Source organism: Molothrus aeneus, chromosome 7 (genome assembly GCF_037042795.1).
Source record: "Molothrus aeneus isolate 106 chromosome 7, BPBGC_Maene_1.0, whole genome shotgun sequence".
Taxonomy (NCBI): Eukaryota; Metazoa; Chordata; class Aves; order Passeriformes; family Icteridae; genus Molothrus; species Molothrus aeneus.
The window spans coordinates 2,216,391-2,236,779 of record NC_089652.1 but is presented as its reverse complement, the minus strand read 5'-3'; the positions used below and the strand labels follow the sequence as shown (position 1 = coordinate 2,236,779).

The window sequence follows — 20,389 nt, the reverse complement described above, 5'->3', positions numbered from 1 at the left end:
TTTTCCACAAGGCAGTCACAAGCTAACTGCTAGCTTAGCTGGAGTAGCAGGGCCTAAACCATATTTTATAAGGCCTTTTTTTTTCATATCTCTACCTGTATGCAACAGGAACATGTGCATTAATCCACCCTGAAGGGGATTTCAGTCATTCAAGACCCCATTCCCCCCTCCCTTTCCCAAACACTCACAGGTGCCAGCTTTTCACTGTCAGGGTCAATAATGTGGGGTTTACTCATATCCCAAACCCCCCATATTTGTTGGATAATCTCTGTTTTCTCTTTAGTTCCAGCAGAAATTGCATTCCTGGGCACAGAGGGGGAGCTTTGGAATGGTGCTGCTGTTTGCTGGGTTGGAAAAGGCTCCTTGCAGCAGAGAAGTGGAAAATGCAGTTACTTGGCAGCTTGTCTCTGTACATCACCGAGCCCCACCAAGTTCCTGCAGCTTGTAAATACTCATATACTCAAATATTCATGGACTTTTGCCAAAAGGCTTAACAGTGTATACTATTCCACGTTGTCTGTATGCTTCTCCTTTGTGTTTTAGTTTCATTATTTCTTCCGTGTTATTTGGAAATCGTTTGGGCTTCAATGCAGAGATTTGGCTACGTGTTCTAATAAAGTTCCTGCTGCTGGTCAGGATGCTGGTGCAGGAACTACACCAGAGTTCTGTTCCACAAGAGAAAAATGACTTTTTAAGTAAGGTGCATGAGGTGACAGGCAAATGAAAGTTACAGGTGATTTAAAAATCACCATAATATTAAGACAAATTCTAGTCATTTCAAAGCAGCTTTAGCTAGGGTTTGAGACATGAATCTCAAACTTTTAGCTAGGGTTTGAGTCCTGGAGCATGGTGGATATGAGGTTTTTGTGCAGTTTAGAATGCACTTTACTCTTTATCCCACAAAAGATGTTCTTGCACAGGATGAGAATTTCAGCTTCTGAGGAGCTGTTACATAATTCAGGGTGCCATTTACACCTTGGAATTAAATATTATGCTAGTTTCTACCCAAATGCTGCTTTACATCTGAAATCCTGAGCTGTGCATCTCTGGGTGGGTATGGCAGGTATTGAGGACAGGTTTCCTTTCCAACCCAAACCATTCCATGATTCTTTGCAGTGCATCACTCCAGGTTCTCCTTTACCTGTCAACAAATCCAGACTCCCTGGGCAAAGCAGTCTGAAGGAGTGCAGCATTTTACAGGAAGCTGAACTTGTTTATTCTTTAAGCCACTGCAAACCAGATCTCGGCAGAAATGCTAATTTTGAGAGGCTGATCTCCACGAGCAGCAGATATTTAGTCTTACACGCGCCAGATGGGTTTGCTGCTGGCATCACTTGTGAGATTATGGTCAAAACAAGGACAAATCCGCTACAGAATTCCAAGACCTGACTGAATAATTTTGTGTTTGCCTTCCCAAGGATCAGCTGGTTGTCACAGTGCTTTACTTTGTCACTGTCAGTGTGGTAAAGCTCCTTCAGGCATCTGAGATGGGCTGGCAGTGGGAGGAGAGGCCTTGCAGTGAAGGATCTCTCCCACCTCAAGTTTCATTTACCAATAATTCTTCGTGTCTTTTTTATTTTTTATTAAGGTCATTGTAGAATATTTCCAAACTTTTGGGCCTGCAGGAGAGCTGGAGAGGGACTTTTTACAAGGACACTGAGTGACAGGACAAGGGGGAATGGCTTCCCACTGACCACCCCCGAGCTTTTGCTGATCCTTTTCGCATTATCCAGGAGTATTCTGTATTTCCACTGGGATGATACAAAACCAAGCTGCTGCTGGTTCCGACGTCTCCCAGTTCGTGTGCAGCGCTGAGGAGTTCAGAAACAACGCTTTCCTTGAGCAGAAATCAAGGCAGATGGTAAAACCAAGTGACCTACAAAACATAACAAGTTTTCTCACCAGAAATGTACAGTACAAACAAATGTACTGTCACCTAAAAATACCAAGATGGCATTTCTGACAGAGTGATGATCGTACGGGGAAGTCAAAGTTTGGGTGAGGTCAGGAGTGAATTTTGCATCCTCTAAAAACACACTGGTGATCAAAGTGACTGTAATGTGCTTCAGCCTCTTGTTTCTTCCTCCTTGGGACTTGGTTTGCTTGGGTTTGTCTGGTTCTGTTGGAGCTGTAAAACAAGTTACTATGTGAAACTGCCTCTGCTGATGTGAATGTCTCAGTGTCTTGTGGCCAGCAGCACTGCTCTGGACAGCTTGTGTTATTTTCCTCTGAAAATTGCCCCAACTTCCTTTCTCTTGGTATCTCATAGATCCATCCTCACACAGCACAGAATTACAGAACCACTAAAACTGGAAGAGACCTTCTGAGTCCACCTGCTTCCCCAGCACTGCCACCACTAAATCATGTCCCCAAGTGCCACATCCGCGCACCTTTTGAACGCTTCCAGGGGTGGTGGCTCCACCACTGCCCTGGGCAGCCCATTCCAAAGCCTGACCACCATTTCAGGGAAGAAAGTTCTCCTGGTTCCTCCCCTGGCCCAGCCTGAGGCCGTTCCCTCTGCTCCTGTCCCTGTTCCCTGGAGCACAGCCCGACCCCCCGGCTGTCCCCTCCTGGCAGGAGCTGTGCAGAGCCACAAGGGCCCCCCTGAGCCTCCTTTGCTCCAGGCTGAGCCCCTGCCCAGCTCCCTCAGCCCCTCCTGGGGCTCCATTCCCTTCCCAGCTCTGTTCCCTTCCATGGACACGCTCCAGCCCCTCAGTGTCCAGCTCCTGCAGCTTTGACAGCTCCCTCATTTTTCAAGCATCACTTCTGGACCTCGAGCACCTCATGCAGGGACAGTGAGGTCCTTAGGAAATCTCCAGGGCTTGGGATCTGTGGCCAGGAGCTGGGGCTGTCTCACGGTCTCCGCCAAGGCAGGGCTCTGCAGTTCAAGGCCACTGCCCTGGGAGAAGGAAACTTGAGGCAAATCAGCTGTGAAGTGGAAACATGGGAATGGAAACAGGAGAAATCAGGGGAGGATTAGGCTGTGGTGATTGAAGGCAGCTTTATTTTGGGCTGGAAACACTGATGTAGGATTGAACATGCTTGGAGTTTGGCTCCTTATCTCCCTTGTTGAGAGCGGTGGTCTGACACAGACGTGTGCAGGAATCCATCTCTTTTCAAGACCTTTCTATATGCAAAAAAATGGTAATAATGGCATTTTGGAAATGCTGTTCCCTGTGTTGGCTCCTTGGGTTGATCAGCTGGGAAAGCAGAGGGGCTTTCATAGGCATCATGTCCTGTGGGCTTTTGGAACTTTGGGAGATGCATAGCCTGGGGTTCACCTAGAAAATATGGATACAGCAGCCTGGGCTAGTGCAAGGTGTCCCCTGCCCATGGGACAAGCCCCATCCAACCTTGGACACTTCCAGGGATGGGGCAGCTGCTCTGGACAGTGTTTTCACTCATGGTGTTCTGTTCTATGAATATTTCAGCTGGTCTGGCTTTCCCCAGAAGAATGACTTGTTTCTATAGTCTTTTGGAGGAATGGGCTCCTCAACCTGAGGGATGACCCTGCAGAGTGCAGAGTTTCATTAAAGTGCCCTGAAAATCAAATACAGTTAATGTAAGGTGTGGTTTGCTCAGTGGAGAAGGGATTAGCTGTGTATCAAGCAGAAGTTTTACCTACAGAAGGTTCTGGTGGTGATTATCTGTATTCTTTGGAGCTTCTTTACACAGTGTTGTGGCCAGGAATGCTGAAGCGAACCTGGATGTCCCATTTCCATCATTTCTTGCTAATACCCAGAGTGTGTAGTACTTCAGGGAGGCAGCAGACAAGCCATTGCCATCTCTCTCTCACTGAATCAATTTCACCTCCTTAGACTTGCTTTTAAAAGCCTTCCTCTTCAGCTTGCCTCCTGCAGCTGTTCCTCAGCTGCTGCCTGGATGTCCTTTTCATCTCTGTCTCCAACTTCCCAAGTGCCTTTTGTCCGTGGTGTCCTCCTAAGCCTCGCTCAGCTGAATCCCTGAACCCTCTTCAGCTCCTTTCCCGAGTCTTTTATCTTCTCCCAGTGCTCTGAAAAGTGACTCACTGTTATTTTGGGTATGTATAGGAGCTCCATCCTTATATAGATATTTTATGTCTCTCACCTTCAGGCTTCTCACAGCATCCTGTTTCTTTTTGTGGAAGGATCAGGCTGCAGTCGACTCCTTGGCAGGGAAGTTTGGTGCCTGAACGTAGCTGGAGCAGAGTTGTAGCCTCCTACTGAAAGAGGCAGCCACTATTTAATTTGCTAGAATCCCTAAACCCTGTATTAGGTCCAAGTTTTGCAGCTGAAGTTGTAATTTTAAGCAAGATAATCCAGAATTTATCAGAATTTCTGAGGGAGGACCTTCTCCCCTCTTGCTGGGGCTGTAGTAGGTGCAGTGTAGGTGTGTTGTCGTGTGGGAAGCTGCTCACCATGCTCAGCAGGAGACCACCCAGCTCAGAGCTTTTCATGAAAGAAATGTGAGGTTTCAGTCTAGAAGCTCCCAGGGACAAAATTAAGCTGCTCTCTGTGTTCATTCATGGAGGTGTTTGTTCCTTAGGAAGGCAAGTTTAAATTGAGTTGAAAAACAGCATTTAGAGAATCACAGAATCACAGAATGGTTTGGGTTGGAAGGAACCTTAAAGCTCATCCAGTGCCACCCCACTTCCACTGTCCCAGGCTGCTCCAAGCCCCAATGTCCAGCCTGGCCTTGGACACTGCCAGGCATCCAGGGGCAGCCACAGCTGCTCTGGGCACCCTGTGCCAGGGCCTTACTGCCCCCAGCCAGGAATTTCATCCATCCCTGCCCTCTGGCAGTGGGAAGCCATTCCCTGTGTCCTGTCCCTCTGTGCCTTGTCCCCAGTCCCTCTCCACCTCTGGAAGGGGCTCAGGGGTCTCTCTGGAGCCTTCTCTTCTCCAGGTGAACATGCCCAGCTCTCCCAGCCTGGCTCCATCCTTTGACACCCTCTGGGCTTGTTCCAGCAGCTTCACATCCTTCTTATGCTGGGGGTTCCACAGCTGGAGGCAGCTCTGCAGGTGGGCTCTCAGCAGAGCAGGGTAGAGATGGAGAATCCCAGTGAGATTCCTTGTGAGAAATAATCCAAAACTCTTTACAACCATACCTGGGTTTAACCTGGTGTGTTGTTGTGTTAAAACTCATCTTCAAGCTGATCCCTGCGTGGCTCTGGCTCTGTTTGAGGAGCAGCACCTGGAAGGAAAATGCCACAGGCTGGGCAGGTTTTCAGCAGAAGCAGCACTGAGTTTTTGTGCCATGTTTGAGAGGCCACCTGGTGTCAGTGGTTTGGGGATAAATGCCAAGGGAGAGGAGCTCACTCTGAGCAGAGCCATCCGTGACGTGGGGAATCCTGGTCGTCAGTCCTGATCACTGCTGCCATGGGGAATGCAGGGAACATCTCCCCTCATCCTTCAGGATTTAGGGAGCAGCTTTCTGGGTTTTCATGTGTTCAGTTCATCTGCTGGGTCTTGGGGGAGAAAAAAATGGAAAATGTCTGTTTTTTAAGAGAAATCTTAGCCCAGGTGTGTGTTTTGGTTTGTGCGTCCAGGTAGGGTAACCCCTGCCTGTCTCACCAGAATAAAAAGGTGTTTTAGTGCCATTTCCCTGTGCTCTCCAGGGGTTTGAATGGCTTGAAGTTACTTGAATTTCTCTAGGAAGCTGCCTGTGTTTGACACTCTCTTAAAAGGCTTTTTTGGGTATTTTAACGTGCATCTCCATTGTATTGATTGGACAACAAGCATGATCCTGGTCCTAACACAGCTGGTATCTGACTATATCCATTATTTGGATGTAAAGCCCTTCCAGAGGGGGCTACAGGAAGCTGTGGGCTTCTTGCCCATTTGGGTGGGCTTCTCTTCCACCATGGTCTGGATTTGTACTTAAAATTGCAGCCTTTGAGCTGTCTATGAGTTTTCAAAAGCTGTGGAACAGCATTCCTGTTACAATTGGCTGTTTAGCTGCTCCTTTTCCTGCTTTATTTTTGTCATGACGGAGGAGATGGCGTTGCACATTTTGGGCCTTGTTGGACAGCTGGGAGTCCCTTGGTTGGTGACACAAATGTACTCACTCTCCTGCTAGTAAGAACCATGTATTTGCTGTTTGAAATACAGTGAGACAGGAAATTCCTCAGAATTTTGTTTCACCTTCTCTTTTGGCAAAGGGTAATGACCTTAGGCTGAGGGAGGGCAGAGATGGATGGGATATTGGGAAGGAATTCTGCCTTGTGAGGGTGGGCAGGCCCTGGCACAGGGTGCCCAGAGCAGCTGTGGCTGCCTCTGGATCCCTGGAAGTGTCCAAGGCCAGGCTGGACAGGGCTGGGAGCAGCCTGGGACAGTGGGAGGTGTCCCTACCCATGGCAAGGTGGAATGGGATGGGCTTTAGAACCCAAACCATGCTGTGGTTCACCAGCTCATCACTGGCTTTATTCCTGCCATTGGAGAGCTCACCCCTTGGAAGGCTTCAGGGAAAACTCCAGAGGACCAGTGGCAATGTCCAGCTGTTTGTCTAACCCCACCTTCACTGGGAATTATTCAACTCCCCCATCCCAACCCAGCCAGGTGGAGTTTTTTTTGGTTTGTTTTTCTCATGGGAAGTTTTTAATGTGTAATCTCAGAATGAGACTTTCTGGCTCCTGATCCATCTCTTCCATGTTTAATTCTCTTCTCCAAAGTGTCATTTTCCCTTGAAGGAAGCTCAGAGTGAGATTAGAGAGAAGCATGTGAGAAATCCATGTGGGTTTGTCTCTACAGAAGTGCAGCTGGGCTTCCTTCAACTCTGCATTTTGTCCTGGGGATCTGCTGAGGGGAGAAGTTTCCTGTTCTGAAAGCAAGACAGATGGATCAAAGAGGTTCAGTTGCTGGGTAATGCCTGAAGCAAAGAGGCAGGTGAAATTACATTCCCAGGAATCACAGAATCCTGGAATGATTTGGGTTGGAAGGAACTTTAAACATCATCCAGTCCCACCCCCTGTCATGGGCAGGGACACCTTCCACTATCCCAGGTGGCTCCAAGCCCTGTCCAGCCTGGCCTTGGGCACTTCCAGGGATCCAGGGGCAGCCACAGCTTCCTGAGCCTTTTAAGAAGAGCTGTACATTTATTTTTGTTGTTTCCTGTTTTATTATTTATTTAGATGGGGATATTTTTCAATGGAAACTCAAGTGGGTTTTGCTTATCCACTCCATGCAAGGAAACTACCAGGAAAGGTTTCCCACAATTGTGTGAAGTTTGAAATGAGAAATAGTCCAAGCTGACTCCTTTCATTCCATTATCTTTAATTTCACAAAAAGCTCTGGCTCCATCCAAGACACTCATTTGTTAGAGATGTCACTGATGAAACCAGCAAGGAGATAAAGTGGGATAATGGTTGAAGAGGAGGTGGAGAAACTGGAGTGTCTCCCTTTGGAGCTGCTCTGTCCTGCACAGGCTCATCTGTTGGAGACATCTCTGTTGGAGACGCCTGTGCCATCAAGGCTTTGGTGCTGGCCTTGAACTCTCCATGTTTTCATTAAGGAAATACCCCTGGATATTTATCCATGGGAGTTTATAATTTTCCAAACTCTGATGTCCTGCTCTGAGGCGAGAGGGGTTGGAATGAGATCCATTCTAGGCCAAGCCATTCTGAGATTCCTTGCAAACACTGGAAAATGTGACTGGAAAATGTTGTTTTCTGTCTTTTGTGGATGTAGCTTGGTGGGTTTTCTTTTTCTTCAAGTGAAGAGACATTTTTTAATGCTTTAAATCTATGATGGAGACAGTAGGATAAGTGGTCTGCTCTTCAAGTTTTGGCTTCCGTATCGTCATGAATAAAATTTCTGTGTAGGTTCCTAAGAAATGCTAATGAGGTCTGTTCAGGGCAGGAATTAGGCTCAGGAGAGCTGGATATGTAGAAATCCAGAATTCTGCACCCTGTTTCTGTCTCCAGGTCTCGATAGTAATCAGGGAGAAGTTTCCTTGCAATGAATGAGTGAGTGACATTTAAAGCTCCATCTGTTGCCTGCGGAGTGCTGCCTCACGACGTGTTTCCATGGCTGATGGGATGATTAATTTCAGTTCCCATTCACAGAGCAGGAAATATTCCCTGAGCAGGGAGTGACTCCAGCCCTCGCCGAGCTGCAGCGTGCGTGGAGCTCGTAGGAAACCTCTGCTGCTGTTTACTCCCAGCTTGTGCTCCCAGACAGGATCCAGGCTGCCTTTGCAGCCACCCACCTGGGCTGTCCCAAAATTCCTGAGCACTGCTGGGTGCTGACCTGCCTTTCGCCCATCTGGGCTGTGGTGCTCAAGCTTGTTGGCTAATTCCAGCCCAGAATACCCTCCCTGGGATTCTGGTCCATGCAAATGGGGTAACAGAGGTAAGAATTGAGTGAAACAGAAGGAACTGTTTCCTCCCGCTGTCCCATCCAGCAAGGGTTTGGAACCAGATGATCTTTAAGGCTCCTTCCAACCCAGGCCATTCCATAAATCTGTGATAGTTCTTTAATTTGGTGTGGATCCACGGAGGGGTAGGACTGTGCCCTCATCCTGCCCCCACGTGATGCTTGGTGCGATGTTGGTGTCCTGGAGCTGCCCTGCCGTGACCTGTGACCTGCGACCTGCTCCCACCACCTGCTCTTGGACAAGTTTGGGGTTCCTCTAGTCCAGCTTGGCACAATCTTATCTAGAGAATAAAAACTCAGAATTGAGTGAAGCTGGTAACATGTTGTTCCCCCCTCTCCTATTAATTTGTCCTTCTAGGTGGGATGTGTGGAGATGGAGCCAGCCCCGAGGGTGCTGTGCCACGGCTTCGTTCCGCTTCCCCACAAAATCTACTGCTTTTATCCAGCACTGCAGTCAGATACTGCAGCAGCTCAGTGCTATTTATAGCTCTGATCTCACCATCTCGCTGTGTTTTGGGGGGTTTTAGCAATTTGGGGAAGGGGAGCCCCGCTGGAAAAGGATCCCTGGGTCAGAGGGGATCCCGGCACTCCAGCCACTGCCAGGAGGGGGGATGGATTTAATTCACAATAATCCAGTGATGCTCGACTGGCACACATCTTCCTGCCAGAATAAACTACCTCAAGTGCTCCCTTGGCTGTGCTCAGAGTCAGCAGTAGCTGTTCACCTCCCTTTGCAGGCTGGTTCTGAAGGAAAACTGGGGTGATGGGTTATAGGAACAGCATTTGAGGATTCAGAGCCGGCGTCACGCTCCCCATATGCCCAAGGCATTCCTGCCAGCAGCAACTTGGTGTTTAAATGTCTTTCAAAACACAGGGAATTATTTAAAAATCCAAAACTGTTGCTGGACACCGAGGACAACCCTGAGGAATAAAGTCAGGGAATAAACACAGGATTTTTTTGCTTTTCCCTGGGGATGAAAGAGCTGGAAATAATGCTGAGAGGGGGAGATCCATGCTCACACTTCCTCAGCATCCCACTGGGTGGTTCAGCAGGATGGGGATGATCTGATGGCAGCAGCTAGGAGTTTGGGATCCTGAGCACATCCTCTGGCTTTGTGTTTGCTTTTTGTGGGTGCTCAAAGGCTGACGTGCTGCTCCTGGCAGAGCCTGGCCCGAGGGCACGGCTGGCACAGCAGTAATTAAAAAGCAAACTCATTAGCTGGGAAAAAAAAAACCCAGCCAGGAAAGGATGGGAGAGAGGGAGAAGCTGAGTCCATGGGCACTGGAAAGCCCTGGCTGGGGAGTGTCAACCACCAGGAACATTTCATTCCTGGAGGGCAGTGATTTGGGAGGGCACCAGGCACTGGGGAGTCACTAGAAGAGGTTGGAATGCTCTTTTCTTGGGATTTTGGGAATCTTCCAGCCTTGCTCTGTCATGGGCAGGTGGGATGTGTCCTGGGAGCTGATTTCTTCCTCCAGCCTTGAGCAGACTCTCCTTCCCCGGGGTTTTGCAGCAGGTTTGGGGAGGTTGATGGGATATCTTTCCCTTCTCCAAAGGGAATTGTTGAAGAAAGAGGAGCTGGGAAGGAGCTGTTTGTGTTCAGCGGGACTCGCTCTGTGCCAGAGGGAGAGAGAGCTCAGGGAAAGCATTTCCTGCACTTTCCCTTTGAAGGTGATGTTGGATTTCAAATGTGAGAGGCAGTTTTCTGTGCTGCTTAAATTTAATTAAAAAAAAAGTATAAGATCAAGGAAAAAAAAAAAAAGAAAGGAAAGAGTAATTTTGGCCACAGCATTTGATATAAAAATCCTTCAGTTTTGTGTCCCGTGGAAAGTGTCCCTGCTCATGGCAGGGGGCTGGGATGTGATGGTCTTTAAGGTCTCTTCCAACAAAACCCCTCTGTGGTTCTGGGATTCTGTGAATATTTTTTAAATTAACCTTAAGTAAAGGTTATGCTGAAACAAGGTTTGAATTTAAATACTCGTTTGGTGCATCTCATACTGAATTTTTGATTTAACATTTTAATGTGCTTTCAGGACTCAAACCTGTATTTCCATCCTTTAAAGACCAGCATGAAAATGCTGTTACAGAGAAGGGGAAGAAAATTCAATTACTACTGTTAGTTTTATTGAAAAGTGTATTCACAGGTTTAGAGTGTCACCTTCCCCTAATCCCTTCCAAAACACTTGGGACTTATGGAGAAGGTATTTTCCATTTTGGAGTGTGGGAGAATCTACACATACAAAGTCCCCTGATAATGTCTTATGTGAAATGTAATGTCTTTATGTGAAATGTTTTTAATTTTTGCAGTGGAGCCAGGCTGGGAGAGCTGGGGGTGCTCACCTGGAGAGGAGAAGGCTCCAGGGACACCTCAGAGCCCCTGGCAGGGCCTAAAGGGGCTCCAGGAGAGCTGGAGAGGGACTGGGGACAAGGGATGGAGGGACAGGACACAGGGAATGGCTCCCACTGCCAGAGGGCAGGGATGGATGGGAGATTGGGAATCAGGAATTGTTCCTTGTGAGGGTGGGCAGGCCCTGGCACAGGGTGCCCAGATCTGGCAGCTGTGGCTGCCCCTGGATCCCTGGCAGTGCCCAGGTTGGATGGGGCTTGGAGCAACTTGGGCTAGTGGAAGGTGTCCCTGCCATGGCAGGGTGTGGAATGGGATGACTTTAAGGCTCCTGCCAAGCCAATCCATCCTGTGATTCCATGATTAAATACTTTTTGTAGAAAGTTCACTTTGCTTTCAGGTCAGAGATTGTCACTTCATTTCCCTGTGTTTGGGTTATTCCCCTCAGTGTGTTTTAGACAAGCTGAGAGATGTCAAATTTCCAACCTCCACCAGCAACTGAGGGGGACTGAAGTGCTTTAGGTCTTCATTAACGTGCAGCATGCAAGCAGGCTTTGATGTACAGCCATGTCTTATTTATTTGGGAAGGGAAACACCAGCAGAATGGTTCTAACTTAGTATAAAAATCATCGTAACATGACCATGGAATTAAAATCAGGCTAACTTGACCACAGGAAAAAAATAATTCCCTATATGCCAAGGGTGGGGGGGGGGGGGGGGGGAAGAAATTTAAAGATTGGTGGTTTTCTGTTCCTACAGGGAAGAAATAAAAGCAGGGAGAGACCGTGAGATAGTTTGTTATTCATAATCAGGATCTTGTCTCCTAATTCATGGCTTTGGCATTTCTCATGGCAGCCCTGAATGTCGTCTTTGTGCCTTGGCTCACGTCACGGCTCCGATTGTGCTCGTGCCTTCTGGAGGCAGGGCCTAGAAAAGCAATTTTCGAGTGTCCCATCAAACACTCCTGGAGCACAGGCAGGTTTTTGTTGTGGGGCTGTGTTCATTGAGCAGGGAGGGCTGGCTGGGGCTCGCCAGGGCTCTGGGGTCAGCGGCTCCCGGCAAGGCAAAGAGGGGAATTTTGGAGCCTGAAATAGCCAAGAGTCAGGGATGACGCAGCCTCTGCCGCAGCCCTGAATGGGAATTGTGGTCCCCATCCTTGCAGCTGTGGGGGGAGAACTCCCATTGCATGGGAAATGGGAGACTGGGCAAGTTTTCTTAGGATTGTTTTCCATCAGGGGATGGGGATTTAAGGCTCTTTTTTGGGGAGTAAAGTGGGAGGAATGGATCTCAAGGCACAGTCACAAGTGGTAGGGTGTTCCTTCTGCCTGAAACTGGGTTGAGTTTTGCATGCTTGGGAGGGTTGGGGGTGTTCAGCCTGGAGAGGAGAAGGCTCAGGGAGAGCTCAGAGCCCCTTCCAGTGCCTGAAGGGGCTCCAGGTGAGCTGGAGAGGGACTGGGGACAAGGCCTGGAGGGACAGGACAAGGGGAACACATGGGATCCCAGAATGGTTTGGCTTGGAGGGACCTCAAAGCCCATCCAGTCCCCCATGGGCAAGGACACCTTCCACAGTCCCAGGTGGCTCCAAGCCCTGTCCAGCCTGGCCTTGGACATTGCCAGGGATCCAGGGGCAGCCCCAGCTGCTCTGGGCACCCTGTGCCAGGGCCTGCCCACCCTCACAGGGAACAATTTCTAATTCCCATTATACCATCTATCTGTGCTCTCTATCAGTTAAAAACCATTCCCCCCTGTCCTGTCCCTCCATGCCTTGTCCCCAGTCCCTCTCCAGCTCTCCTGGAGCCCCTTTAGGCTCTGGCAGGGGCTCTGAGGTCTCCCCAGAGACCTCAAACACAGTGTTAAGGTGAGTTTGAGTGCTTATCTCTGGGTCAGAGTGTGCTGCTCTCCCCAAAATCCCTGGCTGTGCCTTGGGAATCAATCCATGACAAGGAATCTCACTGTGGTCCTGCTGGGGAGAGAGGGGAGCAGAGAAAAGGCCACAGGAAGGAAAACAATAGGGAAGTGGAGGGAAGAGCCTGTGGGTTGAAAAATAGCAACACTTCCAGTAATGTGACCTTTTGCCGAAAATGTTTCCATCAAAAAAAGAAAGTCTCCTCCTCCTCCTCCCTGGCTGAGCTGGATGCAGGGAGGGGTGAACATGCTCCTGGACCTCTGCTCCATGAGAATATTTGGGAAGAAAAACCCTATGAAAACTGTCTCCCTGGGATGGATAAAATTAATGTCCTGACAGAGGATATGGAGAAAAAAAAATCCCCATTTTTATTTTCCAGTTTTGCTGAAGCTCAGTGTTTCTGAGGGATTAGCCTTTGTTATCCTGTAAATGATGTTCATTCAAAGCTCTCAGCAGAGTTATTGAGGGATTGCCCCGGAGATATAGAGAGAGAGAGAGAGAGAGAGTGAGCAAATGTTGCTAATACAGAATACCCGTGAAAGGCAGAACTGTCACTCAGGTGGAATTCAGAAGATTTTTAGTCATTCATGGCGTGGCAGTAATTTTTTTTTTTTTAGGAGAAACAAGCTGTGTTCAGTGATTGCAAAAGGGGGGTTGTGGCTTGTCACTGCCAGAGGGCAAGGATAGGTGGGATATTGGGAATTAGGAATTGTTCCCTGGCAGGGTGGGCAGGCCCTGGCCCAGGGTGCCCAGAGCAGCTGTGGCTGCCCCTGGATCCCTGGAAGTGTCCAAGGCCAGGCTGGATGGGGCTTGGAGCAGCCTGGGACAGTGGAAGGTGTCGCTGCCCATGGCAGGGGTGACACTGGAGGAGCTTTGAGGTCCCTCCCAAGGCAAACCAGTTTGGGATTTATTATACAACAACACATCGTGGTTTTTGCATGAGTTTCTTAAAGGGAGAGTCTCATGTTCCTGAGCACGGCAGTCCATCAGTTCATCCATGACAAGTCAGGATTAATCCTTTCTGTGAAGTCTCAGATTACTCTTTATCCTCCTCATTTCCAGTGGTTGCTGGATGAGTGGAACAGAGCTGTGTGTGTTTGGGAGGCACGGATGGGTCACACACGATGCTCTTTGCTTGTCGCAAACACACAGGTTTATAGGAGGTGCTGCCTGGTGGAAAACCTGTTGATCCCTGAATTCCTGTAGTCCCTGGTTCCCCCTAAGGTAATGGTGTGAATTTTATGGTGCTGCTCTTGATGCAGGCCACGGTTACTCCATCCTTTGCTGGATGAGGAGCACGCTGACCCTGCTCTCGTGCTCTCCCCGCAGTTGACGTGAGCACAGCCCTGCCCTTGCAAGTGGCGCCCAGCTCGGTGCCCATGGATCTGCGGCTGGACCACCAGTTCTCCATGCCGGTGACGGAGCCCACGCTGCGGGAGCAGCAGCTGCAGCAGGAGCTGCTGGCCCTCAAGCAGAAGCAGCAGATCCAGAGGCAGATCCTGATCGCAGAGTTCCAGCGGCAGCACGAGCAGCTCTCGCGGCAGCACGAGGCGCAGCTGCACGAGCACATCAAGGTAAGGGGGGTCGGGGACGAGGGGATTGGGGGATTGTTGAGGTTGGAAAGGCATTCCTGGATCATCCATTCCAACCACCAACCCAGCAGTGCCATCACGGTCTCCAGGCGCTGCGTCCCACACAACTTCTGAGCAATTCCAGGTGTGGTGAGTCTACCACTGCCCTGGGGAACCTGTTCCAACAGCTGGCCACTGTTTTAGGGAAGATGTTGTCCCTGATCTCCAGTCTAAACTTTCCCTGGCATGGCTCGAGGCTGTTTCCTCTTGTCCTTGCTCTCCACCCTCCTCTCAGGGTGCCAGAAGGTCACCCTGAGCCTTCTTTTCTCCAGGCTGAGCCCCTTTCCCTGCTCCCTCAGCCTCTCTTGGGGCTGTGTCGCAGACATCTTTTATGGAAAATCCTTTCCTTAGGATTTTTTCTCCTGAGAAGCTGAGAGGCCTCAGGAACAAAATGTAAACAGTGATTATCTGCTGCTGTGGAATGCAACAGGTGGATCTGTGATTGGCCCATGTTAGATGTTTCTAATTAATGGCCAATCACAACCCAGCTGGCTCAGACAGAGAGTCTGAGCCACAAGCCTTTGTTATCATTCTTTCCTATTCTATTCTTAGCCAGCCTTCTGATGAAATCCTTTCTCCTATTCTTTTAGTCCATTTTTAATGTAATATATATCATAAAATAATAAATCAAGCCTTCTGAAACATGGAGTCAGATCTTTGTCACTTCCCTCATCCTGGGACCCCTGTGAACACCATCACAGGACTGCAGCCCTGTCTAGGTTTGAAAAGCCAAGTGTCTGCTAAGGAAGGCAGGAGCCTCCCCTGAAATTGAAAAATATAAATCCCCTCCCTCTGAATTGTTATAAATTTGAAATTAAGGGGCTCTCAGGCAAAATATGGGAGCAAGAATAACAGTTCTTTAGTAGGGAAGAAAATAAAACGATAAAATAAATGATGCAGTAATACAAAACAACACTGACAGAGTCAGAACACAACCTCACACCCTGTGGGTGAGGGTGTTGGCAGCAGTCCAGTTGGAATTGTGGCTGCAGCCCTCCTGCAGTGTCAGGGGTGGCTCTGCTGGAGCGGGGATCCTGTAGAAAGGTGCAGTCAACCTCTGAAGATCCAGTGGAAGAGGCAGCTGCTGTTCCTCTGGAAAATCCAGTGCAGAAGCTGTGCTGGTGTTCCAGAATCTCCAGATTATATCTAGGTAGGAATGCTTGGCTCCTCCCTCTGGGCTCCCATCTCCCAATGGGATGCTGTAGTTCTTATCAGGCATGCAGTGACATTCCATAGCTGTTATCAGCAGATGTCTCCCCAGAGGGAGGATTGGTTGTGGAAGAGATAAGGAAAACTGCCCATTTAACAGAAGACAGCTGCCATCCGGATGGCAAATAGAATACAATTTGCCTGGCAATCCAGGACAAGCCCCTTCCTAGCTCCGTTCCCTTCCCTGGACACAGAAAATGCCTCAATGGATTTGACCCTAGCAGGAGGTTACCTGCTCCTGTGCTCACACATTTTGGGAGTGGTGGCACAGGAACTTCTCATTGGATGTTTGCCATCAGCACAAGCTGCAGGCTGAGCGTGTGGGCCGTGGTGGGGCTGCAGGAGCAGGGAGTGCAGGGGCACTGCCTGCAGGTGGGTCTGGACACGCTCAGATTTTGGGAGTTAGGCACCAGGCAGGTGCTGTGCCCTGCGTGGGACAGGGAGGAAACACCAGGCAGGGTCAGTGGGCAGTCCAGTGTGGAAGATGGCTGTTGCAAGTGAAAACATGAGACATTATATAAATATTTCCCAGTGCTGGACTATTGCTATGGCAACGTAAGCTTTCCGAATTGGTAATAGGCTCCTTTTTTCAAAGGGGGATTAGTGCTGCACATGGTAAATAGCCTTAATGTAATATTAAAAGCAACCTCGATTCAACCTTATATAACTTTCATTTCAATACAAGATGCATGTCAGAGTGGGGAAGATGGGATTAAAAGTTAATGGGGTGTTATTTACAGACTTCTTAGTACAGAAAGGAGCTGGGCTTTGTGAGAAGTGTCCCTGTTTGAAGCTGGATTAATAGCAAACATCCCTGTGCCTTGGTGAGTCCTCTGTGCTGTGGCCAGGGCAGAGGTGAGGAGTGCCTGGGTGTGAATATATTTATATATGGATGTACAATGTGTGCATCTCTGGGTGTGTGTGTGGAACATTTACATATCCCCATGTTTCTGTGGCTGCACATTTGCCCACGGCTGGCACAAGCACTTGAGGTGGGGGAAGAATGGGGAATTCCTGTGACAAATATTTCCATTATTCCCTTGTAATTGTCCATGCCTGTAGTTATTTGTCTATGAAAAATCAGACATGCTTGTTCCCATTTAATGGCCAAGCTCAAAGCAGTGGTGATAGGAACATATTTGCTCTCATTTATGTCAAAGCTTTGACTGACTCTGCTCAAAATCTCTCTAAGGAGGAAGCTGAGCTCGAATTTTGAGATGCCACAGTGTATCCAGCCCTTTAGGTAATGAAGTTCTTCATCTTGTGTGTAAGCTTGGCTAAATCAGAGCCTTAAAATAGGGATGGTATAATCCTGTACCAAAGGGTGGCCTGCAAGGTGATCTCTGAGGGTAGTGAGTGTGTCAGTGGGACCAGAGTTGCTTTAAAAATCAAACAGCCCCTCATTGAAATAAGCCCTGTGATGCCTCACAAAGAAAATGTCCCCCTCACACACTACCCCAGTGTGTGATGGTGGTGCATTTTCTCTGGGAAAACATCCTGCTTGTCTCTAGGTGCCAGAGTCAGGCCACATTTAGGTGACTCTTAGAACTGGCAACTGTGTTAAGTCCACTGTCTGTGAGTGCAGGGAAGCAATTATTTTGCCCAGAAAATTAAAATATATAACTTTAAATTTGGACTTAGAGCTGGCCAGCTCATGAAGAAAGCAGGGCGGGGATGTTAAAGCAAAGAAAACCCATTTATCTTCTGCAAGTGAAGCACTGGAGCTGTGCAGTTTGATATAGAAACAGTCCTGAGTAAAGATGCAGAAGTGTTTTTGGAGAAATTTATTTGTTTTTTTGGTTTGTTTGTTTTTGTTTTTTTTTTAATCCCATGTGCACACAGGCATGAACACCCCATGGCAGGGGTTGGGAATGGGGTGAGCTTTGAGGTCCCTCCCAACCCAAACCATTCTGTGATTCTGTGATAATGTTAAACCCAGAATTGCTTTGGAAACTGCTTCAGTGAAGGGGAAAGAATTTCTGTATTTACTCTGTTCTGTGTATATCGTGCTGTCTAGAATTGATTACTTTGGCTTTTTCCCCTATAGCCTGGCATCCACCATTTTAATCAATCAGTGCAAAGCATTTATTTCATAAAATCCCTGAAAGATTTGGGTTGGCAGGGACCCTAAGGATCATTTAATTCCAACCTCCTGCCATGGCAGGGACACCTCCCACTGTCCCATGTGGCTCCAAGCCCCAATGTCCAGCCTGACCTTGGGTACTCCCAGGGATCCAGGGGCAGCCCCAGCTGCCAGATCTGGGCACCCTGTGCCAGGGCCTGCCCACCCTGCCAGGGAACAATTCCTAATTCCCAATCTCCCATCTATCCCTGCCCTCTGGCAGTGGGAGCCATTCCCTGTGTCCTGTCCCTCCATGCCTTGTCCCCAGTCCCTCTCCAGCTCTCCTGGAGCCCCTTTAGGCCCTGGAAAGGGATCTGAGGTGTCCCTGGAGCTTTCTCCTCTCCAGGTGAGCACCCCCAGCTCTCCCAGCTGATGAAGCTTTCAAAAGCTCCTTTGTTTCCAGTGTTGACTCCTTTGCTAGTACAGGAGTAGTCATGCTTTGGGGTTGTTTTATTTCTTTTACTGCCATTGTGTTGGTGGGAACAGAGGAACTGGTCTGACTTGACAGGAACTGAGTAGGGCTGAGCACCCCTCCGTGCCATCCCCCAAACAAAGCAGGAATGTGAGGAACACTTCAGTGAGTGAAGTTTGGCCTGGAAAATGCTGGCATGATTGCCTGTTTTTCTATCCCAGTAGATAACTTTTTCCTATGGAGAGCTGAAGTTTTGGCTTTTTCCAGAGCTTGGAATTGCTTCCATCAGCTCAGTTTTAATCATCTGACCCAGTGCAGGAGGAGAAGGCGATGACTGCCTGAACATGTGATCCTTTCCCCAGCGTGTCCCAGTCCTTGCTTTTATAGACATTGTGTTTTGGCCTTCACATAAAAGTGCCAGATTCCCCAAGATGGTGCAAGGTGGAGAGAGCCAGGAAATGAATGAAACAATATTTGTGGAAGGGCTCTATAATGGACACAGAGCTTGGCACAGGGGAGGAGTGGGAGAAAACAGAGGCATGGAGAGAGAGATGGAAGAAGGGGGGAATGGCTTTGAACTGAAACAGAGTAAGTTTAGATTGGGTATTAGGAAGAAATTAGTGATGAGGCACGGGGCTTGGAGCAAACTGCTCCAGTGGGAGATATCCCTGCTCACAGCAGGGGGTTGGAATAGGCTGAGCTTTGAGGTCCCTCCCAACCCAAAGCGTTCTGGGCGATTCTGTGAAAACCCTGACATGTTTGGAGAAAATAAGCCAAGCCTTTAGAAGGCTTCACTGCACAGAGCAGGGCAGGCTGTTTCTATCAGAGCTGCAGAGCAGCTCTGCAGATTGCCCAGGCCTGCCTCCAGAAAGAACTGAGGGAGAGGCTGGAGGCTGGAGGCACCCACGGCGGCTCCTCTCTTCCGTAGCCACTCACTTTCAGCCAGGTGGATTTTCCACTCCTCCATGCATTCACCAGATGTGGGACAATATTTATGGCCTTCAAATCTGCCTTCCTGAGCAAAACCAAGATGGAATAAGGGGTCTGGCTCTCGGGTGAGACGGTGGAAAGCCTCTCCGCAGGTCCCGCTGAGAGCTTTGCCTGACCTTTGGTCGCGGAGGAGCAGGCAGGGAATTTTTTCCTTTGTGAGTCACTCATTCCCAGCCAAGATCAGCTGGAAGTTACCAAAAGCTTTTCCTTTTGCCCTTCTGGTCAAGGGCTGGATGGAGGAGGTGCAGGATGGGCGCTTTGGCAGGGCCAGAGGCGCCTCGGGTGCCGTGAGCTCACAGGGAGGGAGGGAGGGAAGGACGTCGTGGGGAATGTGCTTCATGTGCTGTGTCCCAGATTGGAGCAGGGCTCTTCCCAGCTCCGGCTGTTTTACAGCCACAGCCACAGGAAACTTCTCAGGGATGCTGACGCACGTTGGTGGTGGGATGAGAGCACAGGGAGGCAGCTGAGCCTCCCAGCTGAGCCTCCCAGCTCCTTGTGGGCCTGAAGTCCTCACCTGTGGCTGTGCAATCCCATTCCCAGTTTTCCCACCCTCTGAGAAAGGACTGTGTGCATCCCTAGCACAGGGAGTGCTGGGATGTGTGTCCAGCACAGACAGGATGGACAGGGAAGCAGCAGCAGGGAAAGAAGCTTTGTGAGGATGTTTTCTGTGCAGTGATCCTGAAATTGTTCTTTTTCCCTTGACAGAATGAATTCCTAAGATGAGTGAGACATAGTAACACATCCGAGGGATCAGCCTCTTGTTCAGAGACACGGGATGAAACTCCCGGGCCATTCCTTTGGTTTCAGGGAGTGAAAATCTTGCAGGAAATCTTCCAGACAGATTTTGCTGTGTTGTAAAGAAATGTAATTCTTTCCCAAAGATGTCTAGACTTGATAGTTGCCATGCTGATGCTGAGGGGAGAAACTGCTCCTTGCTTTCATGTGGAGCCACTGCCCATGGAATGGCAGGTTTGCCTGCAGGATACCCCTGGAGCTGCTCAAGGTCAGGCTGGATGGGGCTGTGGTGAAGGTGTCCCTGCCCATGGCAGGGAGTGGAACTGGATAATCTTTAGGATACCTCCCAGCCCAACTTAACCCAACCCAATCCAACCCAACCCAACCCAACCCATTCCAATCACATTGTCCTTTAGTGGGGCTGCTCTCACCATAGTGCCCAGTGCCAGTGCCCAGTGCTTCTCTTTGGTGGCCTCTCCATGTTGATTCCATGTTGATTCCTGTTCAGCAGGGAAAGCTGGGCATGTTTCAGTTTTGCTGCTAGGGTTGGTGTCATCTGCTGATCCCCTGTGGCACCTTCCCCATGTCCTCAGGGACGCTGCCGGCAGCACCATGGCTCCTGCAAAGCACCTGCTTGGCTTGGGCTCTGGAAGGGCCAATTTCCATCCCATCCCTGATATCCCAGCTC

The 20,389-nt window shown here is 49.2% G+C and overlaps 1 protein-coding gene across 6 annotated transcripts in view; it reads left to right on the top strand.

Moving 5' to 3' along the window:
- HDAC4 (histone deacetylase 4) overlaps positions 1-20,389 on the top strand; it is a 182,966-nt gene that overhangs the window by 81,738 nt on the left and 80,839 nt on the right. For all 6 annotated transcript variants that reach the window (XM_066554063.1, XM_066554064.1, XM_066554062.1 and 3 more), the window contains one exon: positions 13,932-14,176. In XM_066554063.1, the coding sequence (XP_066410160.1) occupies positions 13,932-14,176 (245 nt within the window). The remainder of the gene's footprint in view (positions 1-13,931; positions 14,177-20,389) is intronic.